The 21,619-nt window shown below is 35.7% G+C and overlaps 1 protein-coding gene across 4 annotated transcripts in view; it reads right to left on the reverse strand.

The window, feature by feature from the left end:
* LRP1B (LDL receptor related protein 1B) overlaps positions 1-15,412 on the reverse strand; it is a 1,805,568-nt gene extending 1,790,156 nt beyond the window's left edge. For 2 of the 4 annotated variants that reach the window (XM_074335779.2, XM_074335774.2), the window contains exon 1: positions 14,548-15,405. In XM_074335779.2, coding sequence (XP_074191880.2) covers positions 14,548-14,734 — 187 coding nt within the window. In that variant the 5' untranslated portion in view covers positions 14,735-15,405. Of the gene's footprint in view, positions 1-14,547 lie in introns of all 4 variants that reach the window. The other 2 variants (XR_012497488.2, XM_074335783.2) reach the window with 2 other exon arrangements.
* Positions 15,413-21,619: the final 6,207 nt, after the last annotated feature.

Consider the following 21,619-nt stretch of genomic DNA (forward strand, 5'->3'; position numbering starts at 1 on the left):
TTTTTTTTTAAGTTCCTAACAGTTTTCTGAGAAAAGATTAATATATATGAATTAATTTTATAAAAATGTATCTGTATTTTTCTTCAGAAACTTTGGAGACAGTGAAATTTTGAATGTGTTAATAAGCATCACCACCTATAATAACTCCAATTTAGAATTTTAGCTTTGAAATTTCAATATCATATGAAATTCCTTAGAGAAGTAGCTGATTCCAAGACAAAAATAGGAAAAATACAAGATGAGCTTGAATCATCTGGCTGTGAGAGAACGTAAGACAGTATACAGAAACGGATGGGAGGTATGTCAAAAGGGCAGAGCAGTCAAGCTGAAAGAGCTCCCAATAGCCAAAGGGGGAACAATTTGAACAAGGAAAACCATGATAGCATTGGATTATAACAAGTAATACATATTTGTGAGTCTAGACTAACATAAATAAATAAATGACAGCTCTTTCTTACAGAAGAATTCCAATTAAGAAACAGAAACAACGAGGAAGGCACCACTTCACCCAACTGATCAAAGTTAATATCACCAATACGAAGACATATTGACATATATCTCCGTATACATTACACTGAGGAGGGTACCTTTCTTTCTTTCTTTCTTTCTTTCTTTCTTTCTTTCTTTCTTTCTTTCTTTCTTTCTTTCTTTCTTTCTTTCTTTCTTTCTTTCTTTTTTAAGGGGAACAGGACTTTATTGGGGAACAGTGTGTACTTCAGGACTTTTTTACAAGTCAAGTTGTTGTCCTTTCCAGCTTAGTTGTGGAGGGTTCTGTTCAGCTTCAAGTTGTTGTCCTTTCAGTCTTAGTTGTGGAGGGCGCAGATCAGCTCCAGGTCCAGTTTCCGTTGCTAGTTGCAGGGGGCGCTGCCCACCATCCCTTGCGGGACTTGAGGAATTGAACTGGCAACCTTGTGGTTGAGAGCCCACTGGCCCATGTGGGAATCGAACCGGCAGCCTTCGGAGTTAGGAGCACGGAGCTCTAACCGCCTGAGCCACTGGGCCGGCCCCGAGGAGGGTACCTTTCTTGTGTGGTTTTCTTCTCAAAAAAGCAGAACCTTGAAAAAATATCAGACAAACCCAAATTGTGGGACATTCTAAAAAAAACAACAAAGAAGAAAGAAATGACCCCAGGTCATGAAAGTAAACTTAAGCCAGAGATTGTCACAGATTCAAGGACTAAGGAGATACAGCAAACTTAAAGCAACGCTGAATCCTGGATTTGATGCTGGTATAGAGCTGGTCATTAGTGGTCAAACTGGTAAAATCTAGATGAAGTCTATAGTTTAGATCCAATGTATACCTTTTGTTTTGATAATTGTATTATAGCAATACAATATGTTAAGATCAGGGAAAGCTGAGTCAGGGATATATGGGAACTCCGTACGAGTTGCACACATTTTTAAAATAAGTTCAAAAATTATTTCAAATATAAGTTATTAAAAATGCTTTGAAAAAAAGAGACTAGTTCAAATAATCAATTTGGATGTACTAATTCTTATGTGAACATAGCTATGGAATCTAAACTTGATGTGTAGTTGTAGAGTACACAGTTGGCTCTTAAGCTTTCCCAAGGAAAGAGAACATGAAACACAAACCTAAATGTGATCCCATCTGTGTCCCAGCATGAGAATTTGTCTACTCATCATGAGCTTATCTCTGCGATCTTCACTTCACTATATTTTTCTTCTCCCTTTGGTCTTTTTTTTTTTTTTAATTTCCACAATGATCTGTGTGCAGCCCAGCAATATTGTTTTCATTCTGTGGCTGTTCCTCATCATGTTAGAATGTTTTTCATGAGGTCTCTGGAACGCTGAGACTAACTGAAATCATGTGCATAGCATTTCCTCACCATTATTAATAGAGTTTTGTTTCTTAGATGACTTCGACGGCATGTTCCTGTCCCAAGTCACAGCTGGGTATAATATCACTAACTCTTTTCTGGGTCACTAAGAATTTTCTCTGCACCTTCTTTCTCTCCCCTGACTCTGTCTGTATGTCTCACAGGGGAGAGGAAGTAGTGGAGGAAGGGATGCAATACACTGTTCAATTTCATTTTTGGTATCCTTCTTCCCAAAGCAACCATAAAGCACTCCAAACTCCAAGGCCTTACACTCACCTCTCTAAGGTTACATCACATTTGTCTGCAATGCACCAAGTAAAATGCCTTTTCACTGTCACCCCGTCCAACGTTCTGTTGATGCTTGAAACCAAGGGGCTCCACAGTCAGTGGCCAGCTGTCAGCCTGGGTGTTAAGTCTATCAGCCCGTGTTTTTGACCCCCTATATTATTATTTCTTAGTTTGCATGTTATATTTTATCTCAATAGGCAAGATTTAAACTTTGGGCATTGTACATAAAAACCCAGATTCTAGGTCTCCCTTGAAATACCTAAAGGTCCAGCTACCCTTGGCCCATATTCATACAAGGTAAGTCAAATATCTGCTCCAGTCAAATAACAGCTGTCCCCTTAGACAATGAGGGTGTTCTCCAATTTACATGTCACCCAGGACACCTCTGACCAGCCTGGGTGCTCTATGCATTTGTGTTTGCAAAACTTGCCCTATATCTTGCCCTTTAACTCATAAAGGTTAGTCAAATTTGCCTGAGTGCCATAACTTAACATGATGAGTAAAGAAATCTTATCCTTTTTTCTGAGTCTAGGGATCTCACAAGCCATAGCCAAAGCATTTCTCTCCATGTAAATATAGAAAAAATGCTACCTATCATTTTCTCTCGCTTGCACAAAGGAGGAAAAAGGGCAGTGCTTTTGTGTCAGGTTCCCTTATATGATTTCCTACTTTTTAAGAAAATGTTATTATTGTTATTGTATATTGAGATCAACTCTCACTTATACGGTGACTCTCAAGTATGGGTTTGAGACATGATAGAGCCATTACTCTTGTATTTTCAAAGGGAAGAGAGTTTTACTAATCCTCTTCGGTATTCATTTCTAAATCTTGGTGAACTCCAGTAGTTTCCATCTCTAAAAGTTTATTTTTCACCTAAGTGATTTTCTTGCTATTACTAGATTTCTTAGCTGTCTTGCCAGCTTAACTGTTATCTGAATAAGCTTTGTTTTCCTGGGCTTGTCAGAGCAGGTTTAAGTTTATCCACAGTATTTCCTGCTCTAATGCCTTTTATTCTGAGGATATAGTCTGTAATTATTTTTCACTTTTCCTAAAATACAAATAACCCCCTTATACTCATTTTGAACCTCTTCCCATAGTACTTTCCCTATGAAAGAAAAAAAAAAAAAAAGAAAGCCCTTCAGCAGACTTCCACGTGATGAGCAGAGTTCTAGTCAGGGAGCATAAATCATGCCTCGTACTCACAAATATACAAGTGACCCTTCCCCTTCCTGCTGTTTTCAATTACTCAGATTAATTTATTTCCAAACACGTTGGCACCCCTCTGCTAAAATACACAGTAAACAAATTTACAGTGAGTCCCAAATTAAATTTTAATGCAAAATCTTCCAGTTCAAATTTCATTTAGTTCAGTCACTCTTAAACTTAATAAAATCTAGGTGTTTATTTTATGTTTAACTTATTTCTAGGCATAATGTTGATTTTAGTTCTGAAATTTAGAAGCCAAATAATGAACGGCACTTTTGACAACACGAATAAAAACTGGACTGAACTTAAAGTCGCACGCAAATTTGATTTCTGTACATGCAGCTAGCAAATGTCTACTAAACCTGTAAGCTCTTTATACAACAAACAAATTGGTTGAGATCTTTTACTTCAGTATCTTATTTCTAAAAATTTAAATGCCTGAGCTTTTAGGCATCTCTCTTTATTTTAACCTAATGTCTGCTTGGTATATGTCGTCCCTTCCTAAATCTAAAGACATATCATGTTTGAAAACTGAGAAAGCAGGTTATCTTTTGAAACACTACTTGTATTGACCATGGAGCATTTTCAAGGTAATTTCTCTGGATAAGGTGAAGTATTTCCTCCATAATGCAGCTGCTCACAATATAAAGTAAATAGTGCCTAAAAGCGTTGATTTGGGTCACTAGATGGCCTGTAAAACTGAAAAAGAAACCAAGTGAGAATATTAGGCGGGCTAAGCTTGTATTTTCAAATGCAGATTTGAATATCAAGTTTTAAAACAAAACTTTAACTTTTTTCCCAAGGTAGAGAATAGGCAAGAGAGCCGAAAGAGAAGAGAGCAATGAAAAAAAATCAATAAAACCGAATCCCAAGCAAAATTCAAATAACTTAGCACCTACAGCAACTCAATCAGCTTAATATTAACCGTATTTCCTTCAAACACTGTAACACTTTGTTCATTCTCACAGACCCTCTGGGCTCAGATATTTTTCCTTTTACTTCAGTTTTATAGAAACGCTCCCTCTTTCCTTTTTAAAACCAACAAGAACTCAATAGACCCAAATGGGTTTATTTTGTAGCCATAAGCAAACTTTCCCTAAAAATGCAGAGTCGTACAATTGTTAAACTTGTGTTTTATTGCTTGTTCTGGTCTTTGTTGTTTAGTTGTTTCTTCCTTCAAGTCTATAAATCACATTGACCGGAACACAGTGGTTACTATAACATTTATTCAATTAATGTGTGGATAAATACAGAAAAATAGCCAAGGGCCCTGACTGACCAAAAGGAATACCCTCTAGGTCAGAAACTCTTACCCAGTAGGTTCTCTACAACTTATTACCACCCCGTTCATTTCTATGGTTTTACTGGGATTTCCACAAGGGTAGTAAGAATAGCCAACAGTAGCTCTCTCACAATTTTGTCCCTTTAATCAACTGTTCATAAGTGGGAATGTCACCATCAGCACAAATTCTTCTGTCCAGGATTTGGGGACAATCGAAAAGTTCTTCCTTGATGATAACACGGATGACTTTCTCAGGAAAAAAAAATACAAATGGGTTTTCACCTAGGGCCAATGCTTATTCTTTCTGCTGTTATACTGGTTTAGATTGGTAGAAATCACAGAAAAAGAATTGCTGCCATATTTACCAATGCTTAAAATGTTGATAAGTGTATTATTTTGGCTAAAGCCCCAAAGAACACTGTGAGTCAGACTCTACTAATTCCATTCTGCAGAAATCGTATGAATAATATGGGCAAATAGGGAAGATGGTATTAATAACTTTGAAATATAAGATAAAAAGTAATAAGGAGGCAAGCAATACTGCAAGGGCCACACGTGTCTACCACATGCCTTATACTGTGAAACACGTTTCATAAAAATTAATAAGAGGTGTTGTGAAACAGCAACCCTAACCTTCAAAGATAATAATTTGAGGCTTTATTGCATGCCTTATCTTACTAATATATTGAATAGTGCTGCACTTATTGTTATAGAAAATCTGTCTATATTAAAGATGTGAGTCCCTCCTCTACCTTGTCCTCAGCTGCACTGCTATCCCCTCATATAAGCCAACAACATCTCTCTCCAGGACAATTATGATAACCCTTTAACAGGATCATCATGTTTCTTCTCGTCTTCCTTCATTCAGCAGCAAGCATGATCTCTTAAATAATTGTGTTGTGTCATGTCACCTCTGATTAGACATCCAATCACTGCCTATTGTAATCAGAACAAAATTCAAATGCCTCACCTTCTTCTGCATGGCCTTACCTGAACTAATCTGGCTTCATCATTAATATGCCCTCCCTCACACCTCCTCTCCCCCAAACACAGTTCGGTTCAGAAACACAAACTTTCCTTTTTTCCGTAAAGCCTGAATTCATGACTTCCTCTCAAGGGTGTGCATGGAAAGCTTTTCCCTCAGAAGTACTCATAGCGTGTTCCCTCTCGTCACTTTCATCTCAGCAAATATGTCATCCTTCTCAAAAGGGGCTGCTGTGATTACAACCATCAATCCTCACAACACTTCTCTGCTACATTATTTTTCTTTCTTCTTAGCTCAAAATACTATTTATTAGTTTATTTTTTGACTTCTCATCTGTCTCCTCCCACATTAAAATGTAAGCACTATCCAGCCAGCAGCATTGTGTAGCTTGCTCACTCACCTCATTCCCAGCTCCTAGAATAGCACCCAACAAATATTTACTGAATTTTGTTGGGTAGGTGAATAAATACATCACTCCCAACCACGTGGGTTGCTTCAGAGATCATATGATGCTGGTAGGAAAAATGTGGGGAAAAAAATATAAAGCATCCTGAAAATGTAAGAGATTCCTGTTGCTATTAGTAATTTATATTAAGTTAATGGTATAATAAATAAAATAATGGGTATTCGTGCAATGTAATGATTGATGCAATGTGTTTTCCATACACTCATAGAAGGTGTTAGGAACACTGCTAAGTCTCTCTTTTTGGAGTTGGTTGGAGCAGTTTTCTGTAAGGCTCTGGTGGGGTTTTCACAGGCACCCAGATTAAAATACATGCAATATAAAACCCTCATGCTCTTCATAACCTATGTTCTCCCAGGAATGAGAGGAGCAAGGGGAGTGGGAAAAGTGTTAAGATTTTGATACACTATCAGGATTAATTAAAAAAAAAAAAAGATATCTTATTAAGTGAAAATAAGAAGAAAATACTGTAGCAGGTGAAAGAAGTATAAAACGAAATGTAATCCAAAGATGGACACAAGCAGAATGAATGTGTAAGTTCCAAATTCTACCTATTTTTAACGTTGGCCGATGTTGAAGAAAGTCACCATATTTCCCCCAAATAAGAATTGTATGCCACTAGTATTACAGGTCATTAATGTGGTGCTAGTGAATTATTAGCCAGTGTTTGTGTTAGAATGACAATACTAGAACTCAGCAAAAGGGCCTGAATTCTTAGTTAGTAATTCTATCTACAAATCTTACTTATTTGTTAATGTAAATCAAAAATACATGATGCCCAGTGGGCACAATCTGTAATACTTTCACCTGATGAGGCAGAAATCTCACCCATGAGCTAGCATCATTATCACTATACTTGCAGAGCTTAATTATGAGAAAATGCCTTCAAATTAATAGAGTTGAATACAGCAGAATATTTTAATAATGTATACTTGCTATTTTAACATTTTCATTCCAATAAAATATACCTTTAAAAGCGTTAGAAAATGCAGTGTCTTAGATAATCAAAAACCAAATATTTTAAATATAATCTAGAACTTCCATTTCATCAAAAGTTTGAGCTTCCTAATTGCCTCAGTCACTTGATCTGTGTAGACAGAAGCTTCAATAAATTCTTACTGTGAATGTTCTCTCTCTCGGCATCTTTGTCCTTCCTCTCCTTATACATTCTAGTTCCTTAAGAAAAGAGATCACCCTAAACCCATTTCTGTTATTATTCTTATACCTACAATTTTCTTTTTCACAAAAGCCTTAAAATACCCTAGGAACACTCAAAGCAAGCAACCACAACCAAGTTTTACTTTTCCTCCCCCCGCCCCCATTTTCAGTTCTCTTATCACATTTTAAGAAGAAAGGGCTAAAGAAGACATTTTCATTAAAGAAAAAAACTCAGCGGTAGAAAAACGCTTAAGGAATTATGTATTCGTATTTCTAAAGTTAAGCTGTCTAGGAAGTCTTGAAGATGTCAATGTAATGTGGAAAAGTTAGGAACAAATTTCCTATTGACTGTAGGAACAAAACAAGAGATGATCTGTGGTACCTTGATCTTACCTAAAGAAGAAACTTATTCTTTGAGTTAAATGAGGTTACCATTCAACAATACTTGTCTTTGGTCTGAAGGTTAAGTCAGCCAGGACAATGAGGTACATGCAACTCCGGAAGAGATGTCTGACTGTTAATAAGAATGCATTGTGAGATAAAATGTAATGCCGGTAACTTAGCAAGGCAACACGCTCTATCTTCTTCAAGAAGCTTTTTTTTCCTTTTCACTTTTTTTCTCTTACTTAACAGTTAGAAGGAATTTCATAAGAAAAGGTACTTTCTCAACTCATTTTCTATAAAATTATATAAGTCACGTGTAAATGGAAATGTTCATATATACATACATGTCTAAGTCCAAGCTTATATCTAACAAAAATAAGACTAAACATATGACTCTATAGTAACAAAATATTAATTAAAATGACTTTTTATTGTTTCTATAGGTAAAGACACCTTTGACAATGTTATATATTTATAACTATTCCGGAATATTTGAGAAACCCCAAATGTGGATATATCATTTTTCAACAAATGTGAGTGGCAAAGTTATTGAACAATATAAGTTACAGAATCATTCTCATTAGCCCTTAGCAATGATGATACAAGAAGGTGACCTACTAAGAAATCAGTAACAAATGAGTGGGCCCATTTATTTCATCGTGCCATTGCCTTTTTTTTTTTTTTTTAAAAAAAAAACCACAGCTAGACACCTAATTGCAGACTAAAAGTAAGTTAATGTGATCACAAGAGAAAGTTATTGTAGTCATGTTTAAAAGCACACCAAATTCTGTTGTCTATTTTATCACTGAAATTATTTCCACTATCCTGTAATTGAGAAAGTCTTGACTTTGAAACAACATTTCACAATGTATTTTATTTTTTTTTAAAAAAATTGACAAAATGAGAACAAGTTAATAAAGCCAACGAAGAAAAAGACTTCATTTCTACTTACTTTCAATAAAGCAATCTTTGAGCACGAATGAATTCAGACCATGTATTTATTCAGATTCTAGTAGTGTTTTAAGCTTTTATGCTATCCCTTGATATAAATATATAATTACTATCAAATATATTTGCCTGTTATAATATGCACAATGGACAAGGCACATATGATTTACTGTATAAACTATACATAAAAAGTACTATGAATATGTCTGTCAGGGAAATATATTGTTGTTTTTCCATAAAATTCAACTTTAGGCTTTCTATGCAAGCCTAAAGTTTAACTGTATTACCAGGTCTGACTGGCTACTATCTAATAACTTCATTGCCATTTAGTTACTTCTCAGTTTCATCAATTAGTTTAGTCAGAAAGCTCAGTCAAAATAATTGGGCTTGTATAGAGATAGAGTAAATCAATAGGGTGGAGACAAAAAGAGAAAAACTACATTTTTGTATCATTGAATTCAGAACAGAGTAATAAATAATACATATTTTCTAACTTGGCCTTGTAGTTATGCCGGGGGGGTGGGGTGGGAAGAGAGGCCACCAAATCATTTATGAGGAGAAAATATAGATCTAAAATTGCAAAGGCAGCTTATGGCAGAAAAACTTCCAATGGAAAAAACACATAAATTTTGAAACTCTAAGCTTACTTATTCTGCTATATTGCAACATCTTATGAAGCCTCCATTCCCGTTTCTATAATAGAAGGTTCAGAGGTACTTGGAGAGAGTAACATTTTATTCAAATCAGAGAGCACAGAATAATGACAACAGTGATTAAATATTATAGCAAGCACAATACTATTCAAAAGCAAGTGAGGTAAATATATTCATTAGCACATATGTGAATTAGTCCAAAAAGTAGCTTTTTAAAAACTCAAATTAATTTTTACAAATATGTTCATGTTTCTATATTTAATGTGTAAATAGTATTTTGTTTTTGTTTTTGTTTTTAAGGAACTAACAAGCTCTAAATATGTTCTTCTGAAAAATGACAACTGGAGAATGTCCCCAAAGTCTGTAGACTATTAAATTAGTGATTGCTATGTTGCAATTTCATTCCAATGCCTCTAGTTTATGGGTTGTTACATAGGTTAAATTTGGAGAGTAATAGTCCACATGAAAATGTAAAGCAATTCCATACAAGAGGATAAAAAGTATCACCACTCTTTTCTATTTGGGTGGTTAGATTAATTTTTCCCTCCCTTCCCCACCAAAAAAAAAAAAAAAAAGTCAAAAAACTTATTTGCACTCTCTGCATTTCAAGGTATTATAGGGAGCTAGATTTCTTCAGGGAATATAAGAGAAATTTTTGAACTACCTAGAGTAAACATGACTATTTCCTGATAGAAGTTTGGTCCAATACATATTTTGATTAGTTGATTATGAGAGTACTCCATATTTTACTTTACTTCTCTTCAGCATGCCAACTACTAAAAATATCTATTCAAATTATCAGCTTTGGTGCATCATAATTACAGGCATCTCAAAGGCAAATGCATTTTGACATCTAGTTCTTCCACCATCAGATTCTGTTACAACAAAATATTTATTATATGGAAATTCATTCAATAGAATAGTGTGTGTTGGGAGTCGAAAAATAACTCTTAAAAGTTTTTCATTCCTTATTTTTGCTTTTCAAGGAGGCAATAATCACAAAAATAGACATATATGGAATTTAAAAAATATGTTTCATTTAAAAAATCTGTCTCCAATTTTCAGGCTAAAGTGATATTTTTATAGTTTGTGCCAAGACAGCCATTTTTTTAAAGATCACACACACACACACACACACACACACACACACACACACACCAGGTGGGTTCCACTTACTACTAAATTAGTTTAATGACATTATGTTAGTACAATCATGTTTAACTTTTAGTATAAATTCTACTTTCTTGAATGCATCTATCGAGAATGAAGATAACTGTTTCCTTTGTACAATAATTGTTTTGACAGACCACCAAGAAGATAGAGAAATCTATCAATGTGTCTGGTTGATACATTTTACAACATAGAATCCCTATAACTAGAAAGGAATTAAAGAAATGGTAGTGTACATTTCCTAAAAGGTATAAAAATTAACAGTAGAGTCATGAAAAAAATACGGATCATAGTAATACATAAAATAGAGGGGCGATATAGAGATCCCTCATCATCAAAATTCTTGTAGAAGACCAAATCATGTTCAATCCAGGTGACTTTAAATGGAGCCTATCTTTATGGTATAGCCTAGTCTCTGAAAAGAAAGTGACAAGGAAAGTAGCAAGAAATTAATGTCTTGGATCCAAGATACTTGCAAACTAAAAATTTTTACATGTCTTCATTGTGAATAACAAGTAACATTTAAAAAGGGTCATCTCATTCTTAAGAGTATATTAACTATAGCACTCATCTTCCATCCTTTCTAAGATTTCTCTTACATCCACCTTTTAAAAAATCACTTCCATCTTAATAATTACAGCATAGTTAACATTTAAGTTTTCTGCAATATTCTGATGTATCTCTCCATTCTTAGAGCTTTAATTATATCCAGGCTCACATTGATGGAAGTTTCTTTAAATTACTTTCATACTGCAAACATTTTCATAAGACATCTACTATGAAATCAGAAGAATGTATTTATTTTAAGAAATGATCATTTTGTCTAAAGATACTTTAATCTCTTATTTAAGAAACAGTAATTTGGATTCAGCCTCTCTCTAAAATCATTTGACTTTCTCCCTACTCTTCTTTCCTTCCCTTATTCTGTTTTCTGCAATTCATATTCATTTTTCTTGTTTTAACAATTGGGTTTTTATTTACTTTCCTGTTGTCTCATTTCCTTCCTACCAGCTTCAACTTGAGAGATAGATAGATAGATAGATAGAGAGAGAGAGAGAGAGAGAGAGAGAGAGAGAGAGAGAGAGAGAATCTCAATGATTACAGAGACCTCTGCAAAAGTTTTATATTTGTGGATATAAAGAGACACAGATTGCAGTTCATTCTTTGAAGAGAGGAAGATTAAAATTTTGACATATACATGATTGCCATTTTTAGATGATTTTACAGGCATACACATTTAAATGATTATAACAGCGTGAACTTTAATTATTTGGAAATATGTTTTCCCATCTTGTCAGACTCAAGAATTTAAAAGAGACTAGCTTTCGGTCTCTCAACACCCTCACCTGCCTTTTCCCCCCAGAAAATTTGACAATTTAAAATATACTTATTTTTAAGTCTTAATCCTTATCAAGCAATACTCTGATACAATATGACATTGTTATATGACACATTGGTTGATCCTAAGTGAATATGATTGATCCTCCACATTTTGTTGTTAAGAGTTACAAAGATGTTTCCTTTTTCAGATGGGATGAAATCTAATAAGAACTGACATGTACATTAGCTTAACTTTGTATCAAGATCAATATAAACTAAGAAAATAAACAACATGGAATTAAAGGACAAGCAGATGGGTATAGATTGAACACAAGCACACAAGTTAAAGTATTTTTCTGTTTAAAAAAGTGTTTGAGTTCATACTCATAAACGTACACAGGGAAAAGCAACGCAGGTAGAGAGTAATACAATTATTTCTATCTAGTCCATACAGTTTAAGAAGCTACCCATTATCCAATATGCATTTGGAGAACCTGAAAGTGATTTCTCATTTCCTGGCATGAAGCTAGCTAGCAGTTGCACTATAAAACACACCTGTGTAATTCACATTTTATTCTTCAAGGACAATTGACATAAGCCTGTGCAAAAGCTACATCTCATTAACTTCTTTCTTGAGTTTATATTCCCATATCTTCTGTTTAAGCATTTCAGTGAGGAAGTTTGTCATAATGCAGTACCCTTTTCTTTTTTAACTTTCAATAAGATTTCTCTTTTTTATCCTCTTTTCTCCAAATGGGACCCACCCTTTTCACTTGTGATAGCTTGCTGTGACAATTTTAGCTCCGTTCTAAGGCTTTTTAAACTTGTGTTAAATATGTAAAAGAGTGGTACAGTATTGGTCTATAACTATTTTTACTTGTCCTATCTGATACAGTACTTCTTATCCTGATATGGTGCTACAACATGACACTATTTCAGTTTTAGGAAAAAGTAACAGTCCTTTTCCATGTGCCCTGCGTATATGTTAGAAGTCTCTCTCCCTCATGGAATGAAATTGACACCAAATTGCAATCCTTTTAGTTATTTAGTTTCCTATCTCAGAAGTAGGTTGAGGGACTATGTTTAACTTTTTATTATACTTAAAATTATCTTCAGCTATTCATTCCAAGCACTGTAGCAACGGCTCTATCCCTTCTAAACACATAAAAGAGCACTGAGGATTTAGCTCTAGATGAAGTCAAATTTCTAGAGATTAGGGACTCAATCAGAAAGAGCTCAATAGCAGTAGTCAGCCAGGGCCATCATATTTTGCTAGCACACAGGGCTGAAAAGCTTCATTCTGTTCACCTGTTCTGGTCCAACTTCAAACATTCTTCCTAAGAAAGGTTGAGAGCTGATTGTTCCAGATAAAAGACATCAAGTTAAAGCTATGTGCTTCCATTTTATCAATACAGTTTTCAACTATTCCACACCAACTTCAAGGCAAGTTAAGGCAAGTTCAGAAGGTATATGGTTAGGTGGCAATGATATGTTTAAAAGATTATCATTCAGTAAATGTCATTCCTTTCTGAAGGAACTCGTAATTACACTGCTAGTAAAGGAAATGACATGTGTGGGTATGTTATAAAGACAAATCTGGTTGCCAACAGCAGGTTAGATAAAAACACTACAATTCAGGCCTTATTTTGTTTGTTTGTTTTTCTAAAATGAAGCAATGATTTTTAGTCAAGTCATATTTTGCTTCATATAAACACACTCATTAAATCTCCCAATGCAACATTTTGCCTGTTTGCTAGGCATTAGGATCAAAGTATCATTCCTATCTTTTTTACATCTCTTTTTGTTAATTAAACCCCCCAAGTCCAGCTGAACTACATCAGTCAATATGAACTCGATAAAAAAAAATAGATCTATGATACTTCGGATTTTACCTTAAGTAGTTAACCATTCCAATGCCAGTGGCCCAAATATTCATCTACCGTTTTTTTTTCACCTTTTCTCACCCGTGCGACTGTACTCAAGGATTATCAAATTTGCACAGGGATTCCTGGGCTTCCAGATCAAAAGTTTACAGAATCCAGGTGTACTCAAATCCCCACCTCCTCTCTCTCTCTCTCTCTCTCTCTCTCTCCTCTGATCCCCATACCCATTGCCTTTTAAACGTCTACCATTCCTCAGCTATTTGGAGAAAACGCAAGGGCAAACCCCAGTGTTGGGTTAGCATCCTCAAGTACCATGAGCGGTGTCACAGACATTCGGAATCCAGGAGAAAAAAAAAAAAAAAAAAGTCAAGTTCAAGCAAGTGCCTGCGTCCAAAAGCGCCTTGCAGACCTTAGCCTCTAGGCAGATGACACGAATCTGGCCCGAGTCTACCCCAGCAAGAGGCTACAGAAACGGAAGGGGCTTGAGTGGGCGCTTTCGCCTTTCCACAGATCCTGGGGGCAGCAGGTAAGGAAGTTTTAACCCAGGAGCTAAGTTGAGGGAGCACACCCTTAACACAGAGAATCCGGAGACCGCAAAAGCTGGAAGCCCTGAGAGTCAGCGCGGAGGGAAGTCTTGAAAAAGCAAATTCTTATTCCAACATCTGCAGCGCTTGGGATGCGCGGGCAGAGGCGCTCAGTCAAGTCCAAACGCTCCCGGGGTTGAGAGGTGGGGGGTGGGGATCAGGACCGACAAAAGGCCAGAGGAAAAAGCTATGGGGGAGTCAAGGACTCTGGCACCTGGCTCAGAAATCCCCCACCGCACCTCTCACCCTGCCTGAGGCCAGCGCACAGTGGCCAGAGGGACCCAGGGAGCGGGGCCGCAAGGACTTAAGTTTCACACTCACTTATCTGCAAGCATCGCCCAGCAGGAAAACCGGGTAAGAAAGGGGGGAGGTGGTCTCCTTACCTTGGTCGGCTCCCGCCGTCAGCACCTTGGGGACGGGCAATAATCCCGAGAGAGTGAGTAAGGCGAGGAGAAACTCGGACATTGTGGTCGCCGGGGAAGGAAGCCTGCACTGGAGACTGCCCCGCTGCACCCTCGGCCGGGCGGCGGCGGCGGCGGCGGCTCCGAGCCGGGAATCGAGCAGCGTCATTTACAAATGTCACTGGAAATTCTTCAGCTCAATGAGCCCAGCCAGTCCGCCTTCTCCTGCCTGGAGCAGGATGTGGAAGGTGTGCGGATGCGCGCGTGTGGAGGAGAGAGAGAGGAGTGCGTGTGAGCGCGAGCGAGTCGCTCGTGTGTCTTGACTTTTCGATGCAGGGTACGTCTGATCTTACATCACGCAAGAGGGGCAGTGAGAGATGCCAGCGGATGGGAATTCACTGATTAATGACCGAAACCACCACACACCCCTTCGTTGTCCACATAAATCACATCTATTACTTACTAAAATGCATTTAACACAACAGGAAAATACCACCGCGAACTGAGAGCCCCACAATTCACAATTATGTCGGTCTCCTTGAAGGGAAAGTAACTCCAAGCTGGTTCTGTAGGGATTTGGGTCTTTAGAGAAGGGGCAGACTTCTGCATCGGGCTGAGCCAGCCAGGTGCCCAGGAAGCTCTGCCTTTAACAGCCAGCTGGAAATTATCAGCTACAGCTCTGGGATGCTTCCTTCCGCCAAGCTGATTTGATCCCTTCGCGCCCTGGAAGCTTCCTTCCCGGGAAGGAAGGACAAGCCAAGTAACTGAGCTTCTCTTAGGAAAATGGTTTCCTCTGCTCAACACACAAACGCAATGCTTTCTGAATTGCACTTTTAAGTTTTATTATGAGTAGCACCTGAGGACAAGGATGTAAAGTTTAATGACTCAGCAGAACAAAAACAAAACAAAACAAAATCCCAAAAGTCATTATCCATTGCATAAGAAGGAAAGGTGAATGGAAAGAGATCCCTGCACAGAGAACCACAGATCAAGAAATTGGCAGGTTGTTTTGCCGTGGATTTCTCTCTTTAAAAGGGCACCTGGAACTATTTTTAATATGTTTTGAGTATTTTTTATTGTGTGTTTTTTTTCTTTTTTCCACATAACACAGTGGTACTTTAAAAACTTTCCCAAACCATCCAGCATAAAAAAGAATCAAATAAATGAAAACAAAACAAAACAAAACAATGAGTTGTATGACCACTTAAGTTTTTAAATATGACACCCCAGTGGCTTAAATTTTAGTTAGTCATTCAAAAATGGCTAAGGAGTTAAAACTTGGAAACCTTAACAGTTAAAGGCTTACATTTTTCCTTGTAACATCAATAATTCTTGTCTAAGAACAAAGGTTGAAAAATGATTCATATTTAATATTTTAAAACTTGAAATGGGTGTAAGGGAAAATTATAAGACTAAACTAAGAAACAGAAAGATTGAAAAGTGAAGGAAAGATACTTTAAACAAACACTTTAGTCAGTTTCACTGGTTGAGAATTATCGTAGATGAATGCCAGCACTGTTATTTTTCTGTTTATGAGTAAAGTTATCCAGAAACATCTTTGGATGCTCCTTAGAAACCATTAACACTAGACTGGATCAAAAAACACAGAGGTAACTCTGAGGGTCATTGCCAAGAATCTCTAACATTCACCTTCTCATACTTACTTTGTGATTATAAAATATGTCCTTTAGGTTAATTTTACATATCTTAAATTTTAAAGTTTATTTTTCCTTGTAAATCAAATCATTTAGTATTTAAAAATGACTCATTCCACACTTAAAAAATGTATAGTTTTTTTTTCTTTTAACTTTGTTATGTTACATGTATCATTTCACTTACTCATTGTTTATTGTTTCATTAAAATATAGGAAACATAAAGAGAGTTTTTCCCTATTTTACTTCATTTTCCCTAAAAATTCACAAATTTGAAATGAGTGGGAGAGTTCAAAGATTATGAGGGAAGGGAGAGAAAGGGTGTATTCTGAATGATGCTCAAAGTAATAAATATTTATTTTTCATCGGTCCATAGACCTCCTCATTCTATGAACTAGTTATCCTTTCATCAGACAAAGTAAGTAGGTGTCTTTCTTTCTCTCTTTCTCTCTTTCTCTCTTTCTCTCTTTCCCTCCCTCCCTCCCTCCCTCCCTCCCTCCCTCCCTCCCTCCCTCCCTCCCTCCCTCCCTCCCTCTCTCTCTCTCTCTCTCTCTCTCTCTCTCTCTCTCTCTCTCTCTCTCTCGTCTTTCTTACATGATCCCATTCAGTCAGCTATAAGAGATCAGCTATTAGGAACACCATATCCACTTAAATCTTAGCAATAAAATGAGGAGTGCTCACACACCATGCTAGGGACATCCAGATTCTTTCTCTCAGATACCATTACCACCAATTACCCACCCACCCACCATCTCAAAAATTGCAAGGTAGAGGAAAGCAGCCAGGAACAGTACAACCAAGGAGACTCTTAACCACATACCAAAGTGCTATAATTGAAAATCAGTGACTCATTCACTTCTGCAATATATGTAGCAGCCCCAGATTCTACTGTCGGTTCTTAAAAGGGAAAAAGCTACCAAAGATAATCAGAGAAGTAAATGCCCAGCAGATTTTGTATTCTAATGTATATTTTAAATATGCCACTAAATGTGTAGTGTCTCCTAATAGTGTACCTATTAAGTCAATTAGGCAGAGTGAAAACCATATGATCTATTTTTAGTCATCTAGTTGACTTTCTAAGTGACCTGAATGGAAGAAAATCAAGGATGCATTGTCCACACATTGTAATCAGAATAATAAAGAAAAAAATTCCTTTTTAGTAATTATGAATCACATTGCCCACGTAAATGACGCATGACTCAAAATGGTGGCATAAAATAGTGTTAGCAAGTGCGGAAGCTCAACTGCTAAGGTATACATTGGCATACAAATGAATGGAGAGGACTTTCATATCAACTGTGAATGATTCTCAATTTTATCTACAAACTGTAATTTGGGACCTATTTTAAGAATGTGAATAGATATTATTAACAAAGACCTAAAGGGTATAAAAATGTCTGTAGCAATTTAGTGGAAGAATGGATGCTTAGGTATGTATCAGTGGCCAAGTAGATACAAAATATGCATTTAAATGCATGTCAAGCAGGTTTTTAAGACAAAAATTATAATAAAACCATTGGTTTACACCACAAAGCAATAATAATATATAATAAACAGATTAAATATTAAACTTAATAGATACGTATTTGCTCCAAACTGAAATAAGGACAGTGTTAAAATGAAATTGAATAAAATTGTCCCATATCAAATCACTCATATATGGTGGTTCTTCTACTAAAAACCCATTGAAAATTACCAGTTCATCAAAAGATATATATGTGTGTATATATATATATATATATATATATATATATATATATATATATATACATATATATGTAAATATATATATTTATGAGCATCAATGAGGTTGATAACAGTATAGGCCAAATTTGAGTTTTAAAACTAAATAATTTATTTCTACGTTTTGAATGACCAATCGGTTATAATGAATTATAAATAAAAAAGAAAGCATAATTATCATTTTCTATGAAATACTTTTACTTGTCATTATATATGCTTTAATAAAAAAATTAATGAAGTGATTTAATAGTGAAGAGAGAATAGCTAGAGTTACTGTTCAAATTCTGTGTGTTCCTATGGCCCATTATAATTTCTTCATTCTAATCAGTGTTATTAACACTGACAAGTTAAATAAATTAATTTATCAAACTATAGAATGTTATGAAATTTCTCATTGAGATAAATTAAACAAAGTAGAACCAATCATTCTTACTTTCTGCTCTAAAACAACACGTGAATATTAATTATTAGTGAGTGGAAATCTTATACTTCCCAATTAGAGCCACTATTTGTGTACATGTAATCAAACATTAGATTACATTTCTGCTAACTTATTTATGTTCTTTTTTTCTTACCATAGATAGTAACAATTCATACATTATGCACATGTTATGTTTGGAGTGGGGGGGGCAAACAAACCAGTACTGACAGTCTGTCTCACTGAAGTGGTGGGTGTTGAGAGTTGGTCTGAAAGTCAGGTTGCTAGGAATTTCTGTAGAGATCACTCCAAGGGCTGCTAGAGTTTTCCCCTGCCTTTCTTCACAGAAAAGTTGCCAGGCAGCAGCAGACACAGGATGAGAAAGAAGGGGTTGGGGGTGGAGACAGAAAATTGTTAAAGAAACACTATCCCTGCTTTAAAATTGAAACAGAGTTACTCTTGACAAAACTGCTCAGAAAAAAAAAAGAAAAAAAAAAAATCTTTAGATTCCTTTTATTTATCAATCTGCTCCATTTCGATGCACAGTTTTAACTTCTGGCCTTCAAAAGTGTGCTATAACTATTTGGTAGCCTGCTGTTTTAGCTGGCATAATGGGGATTTAGTTGAGATAAATGTGATTTTGGTGCACCTTTAATTCCCACTATTTGTGAAGTATTAGGAGGTATGTACATCTGAAAAGAAAGTGAAGTGCAATGCAATTATCTAATTAAACCTGGAAAGTAAAATTATTCAAAGCAAATTAAGTTTTTTCTCTACATAAATCTCAGCTTATCTTTACTGTCATTATGTATAAATGCTTTAAGATACACATATTACAGTGAAAGCACAGCTGATAGGCAATTATAACTTTCAAAAGATAAATAATTGAAACTCTTAATACTGATTTGATTGTTTTACATCTTCTCTGACTCTTGTTTGAAAACTTTTTAACAGTAAAAAGGAAAGGAAGGAAAGGAGTCTTGACTGATTTACACAAACTTGTCAGCTAACATTACTTCCATAACAATAATAACACTCAAGAGACAAATACTATTTTTCTGGATATATCTTCAGAAGGTATGATCAGTAATAATGCAATGAGTATGTCACTCTACTTGGATGGAAATAGCACTTGAGTATCAAGTCACCAATTATAATGCTTATGTTGTAGGTATTTTTTGACATACTTGTGGTCAAGATAATCTCCACATCCCCATCTCCAGCTGCTAGAATAAAGTCAGTGTTCCGTGCTGGGGGTTGTTTGTCAGTCATCCATGGCCAGGAGCACTTTACCTAAATATGCCCTTGAGTCCTTTTTCCAGCTGCTAATATCAGTCTCTGTCCTTCGGTCATCATCTTGCTGTTCCTTAATTTTAATTAGGAATTCTTAGATTGTTGGAGCTGGAAGGAACATTCAAATCATGCGTTCTAATTTGCCATACTTTACAGATGAAAAAAATCTTAAAGACAGGAAAGGTGACTACTCTGAGGTCATACATTTTATTAATATCAGAGATGTCCCTTGAATAAAGTTTTCTGACTCTTTCCTAGATTGTGTAATGAGCTTCATTGCTATTCCTTTAGCTTTTTCCTAGCTCAGAGGGGCAGTAGCCCAGGGTATTTGAATTTGTTCATTCATGTAACAGCTATATATCATGTAAAAGCCACTGCACTCAGGACCATGCAAATAGCTATGAAAAAAATAGACATGGGCCTTACCCTAGCAGAGCTTACAATCTAAATCAAATGTCACTTCTGTGCTAATAGGCTGCCTTTCCAAGATCCGGTGGGAACTATGCTTTTCGTAAACCACAGGTATGACACATGAAGACTACTGATGAGACCACAAAATAAAATCTGTATCTTTCTTGGAAAATAATCTTCACAGATAAACCTTTATAGAGAAACTTGAGCCTTCCATTAGAATTAGACTCTGAACAAGAAATCACAAAGTCTATATTTTAATATCTTGAGGGTTGGTACCAGCATCTAGTCAATCAGCACATCATACTTCCTTTGATTTAAAACTTGGTAGAAAATTCAGAAATATTCAGAATTCAGAACGTTCAGAAATGTTGTCAGTGATAGCTTACATATTAATCAGAGCCAATAAATTCTGTTGCATTGTGGATTCATACAGAATCAGAGGACAAAAAGAGACCTTGAGAAAGTCTGGTTCAACTTTTACTTATTTGTATTTATTATTGATATTATTTAGGACCCTACAAGTGTTTTAGCCAATTTATATTTAATAATGTTCTACTTTATACCCAAATGATACGTTTCTTATGTTTACTTTCTATGCACTCTTTAGCATTTCATGATCTCTAATCCCCCATAACATGATCTTTTGTATGGGCTTTCCCCTACAATAGGTACGGAGAGACAATTTGACATACTGCTGATTAATGGCTTTTTATGTCTTCCCTTGAACTTGCTTAATCTTTTCTATATCTGCTGTTCTCTGGTCATTCTGCAATGGAGCACATCCCTGTATCTGAAGTAAACAGAAAAATACAATGACAAAGATACAAGTAGGTACAAGCAACCAACAGAGAGCTGAGAAGATGGAATACCAGAATTACATTACTTGCATTTTATATATATGTAGAATTGCATTTTATATATACTTTAATAAAATGAGTTACTGGTAAAGTTTAAAAAGTACTTTGGAACTATGGTATCTTTGTTTCATTTTGTTTGTTTTTCACTTTGGAAGGGAGTTGTGTTTTGGATGGTGGGGCTTATGAGAAAAGTAACTACGTGTTTTTTTCTGTCCCGTTATCAGAAATGGCCTTCATAAAGGAAATTAAAAAAAAAAAAAAAAAAAAAAAAAAAAAGTAAAGAGAAACAAAGAATTTTAAAAAGGAAAGAAAGAAGAGAAAAACAAATCTTTTTTCAATATACCTTGTGTAATTCCCACTGGGAGCGGCTCTTCAGAGGCTGTTGTCAGCTCCGTTTGGGCATAGAACCCATCACAGAATAAGTCTTAAACAGGTGTATGCTAAGTGGAATACACTTAATGTTGAGTTTTTATATTCTTTTTAAAAGTTTGCTTTAAAGAAAACTTACAGGACTAACTTTTCAAAACATTATTTTTTTCTAAGTAGAATTGCATTTCTCTCATAGGAAATGGCTCTTGCCCTCTAGTTGTTTTCTATGATTAAAATTGGACTTTTTAATCACAATTTAAACTCAAATGCAAAAAGGAGCTTTCTAGTCCAGAACAGAATGCCCTAA

This window comes from Rhinolophus sinicus, chromosome 17 (assembly GCF_057876585.1).
Source record: "Rhinolophus sinicus isolate RSI-liver-muscle chromosome 17, RSI-T2T, whole genome shotgun sequence".
Taxonomy (NCBI): Eukaryota; Metazoa; Chordata; class Mammalia; order Chiroptera; family Rhinolophidae; genus Rhinolophus; species Rhinolophus sinicus.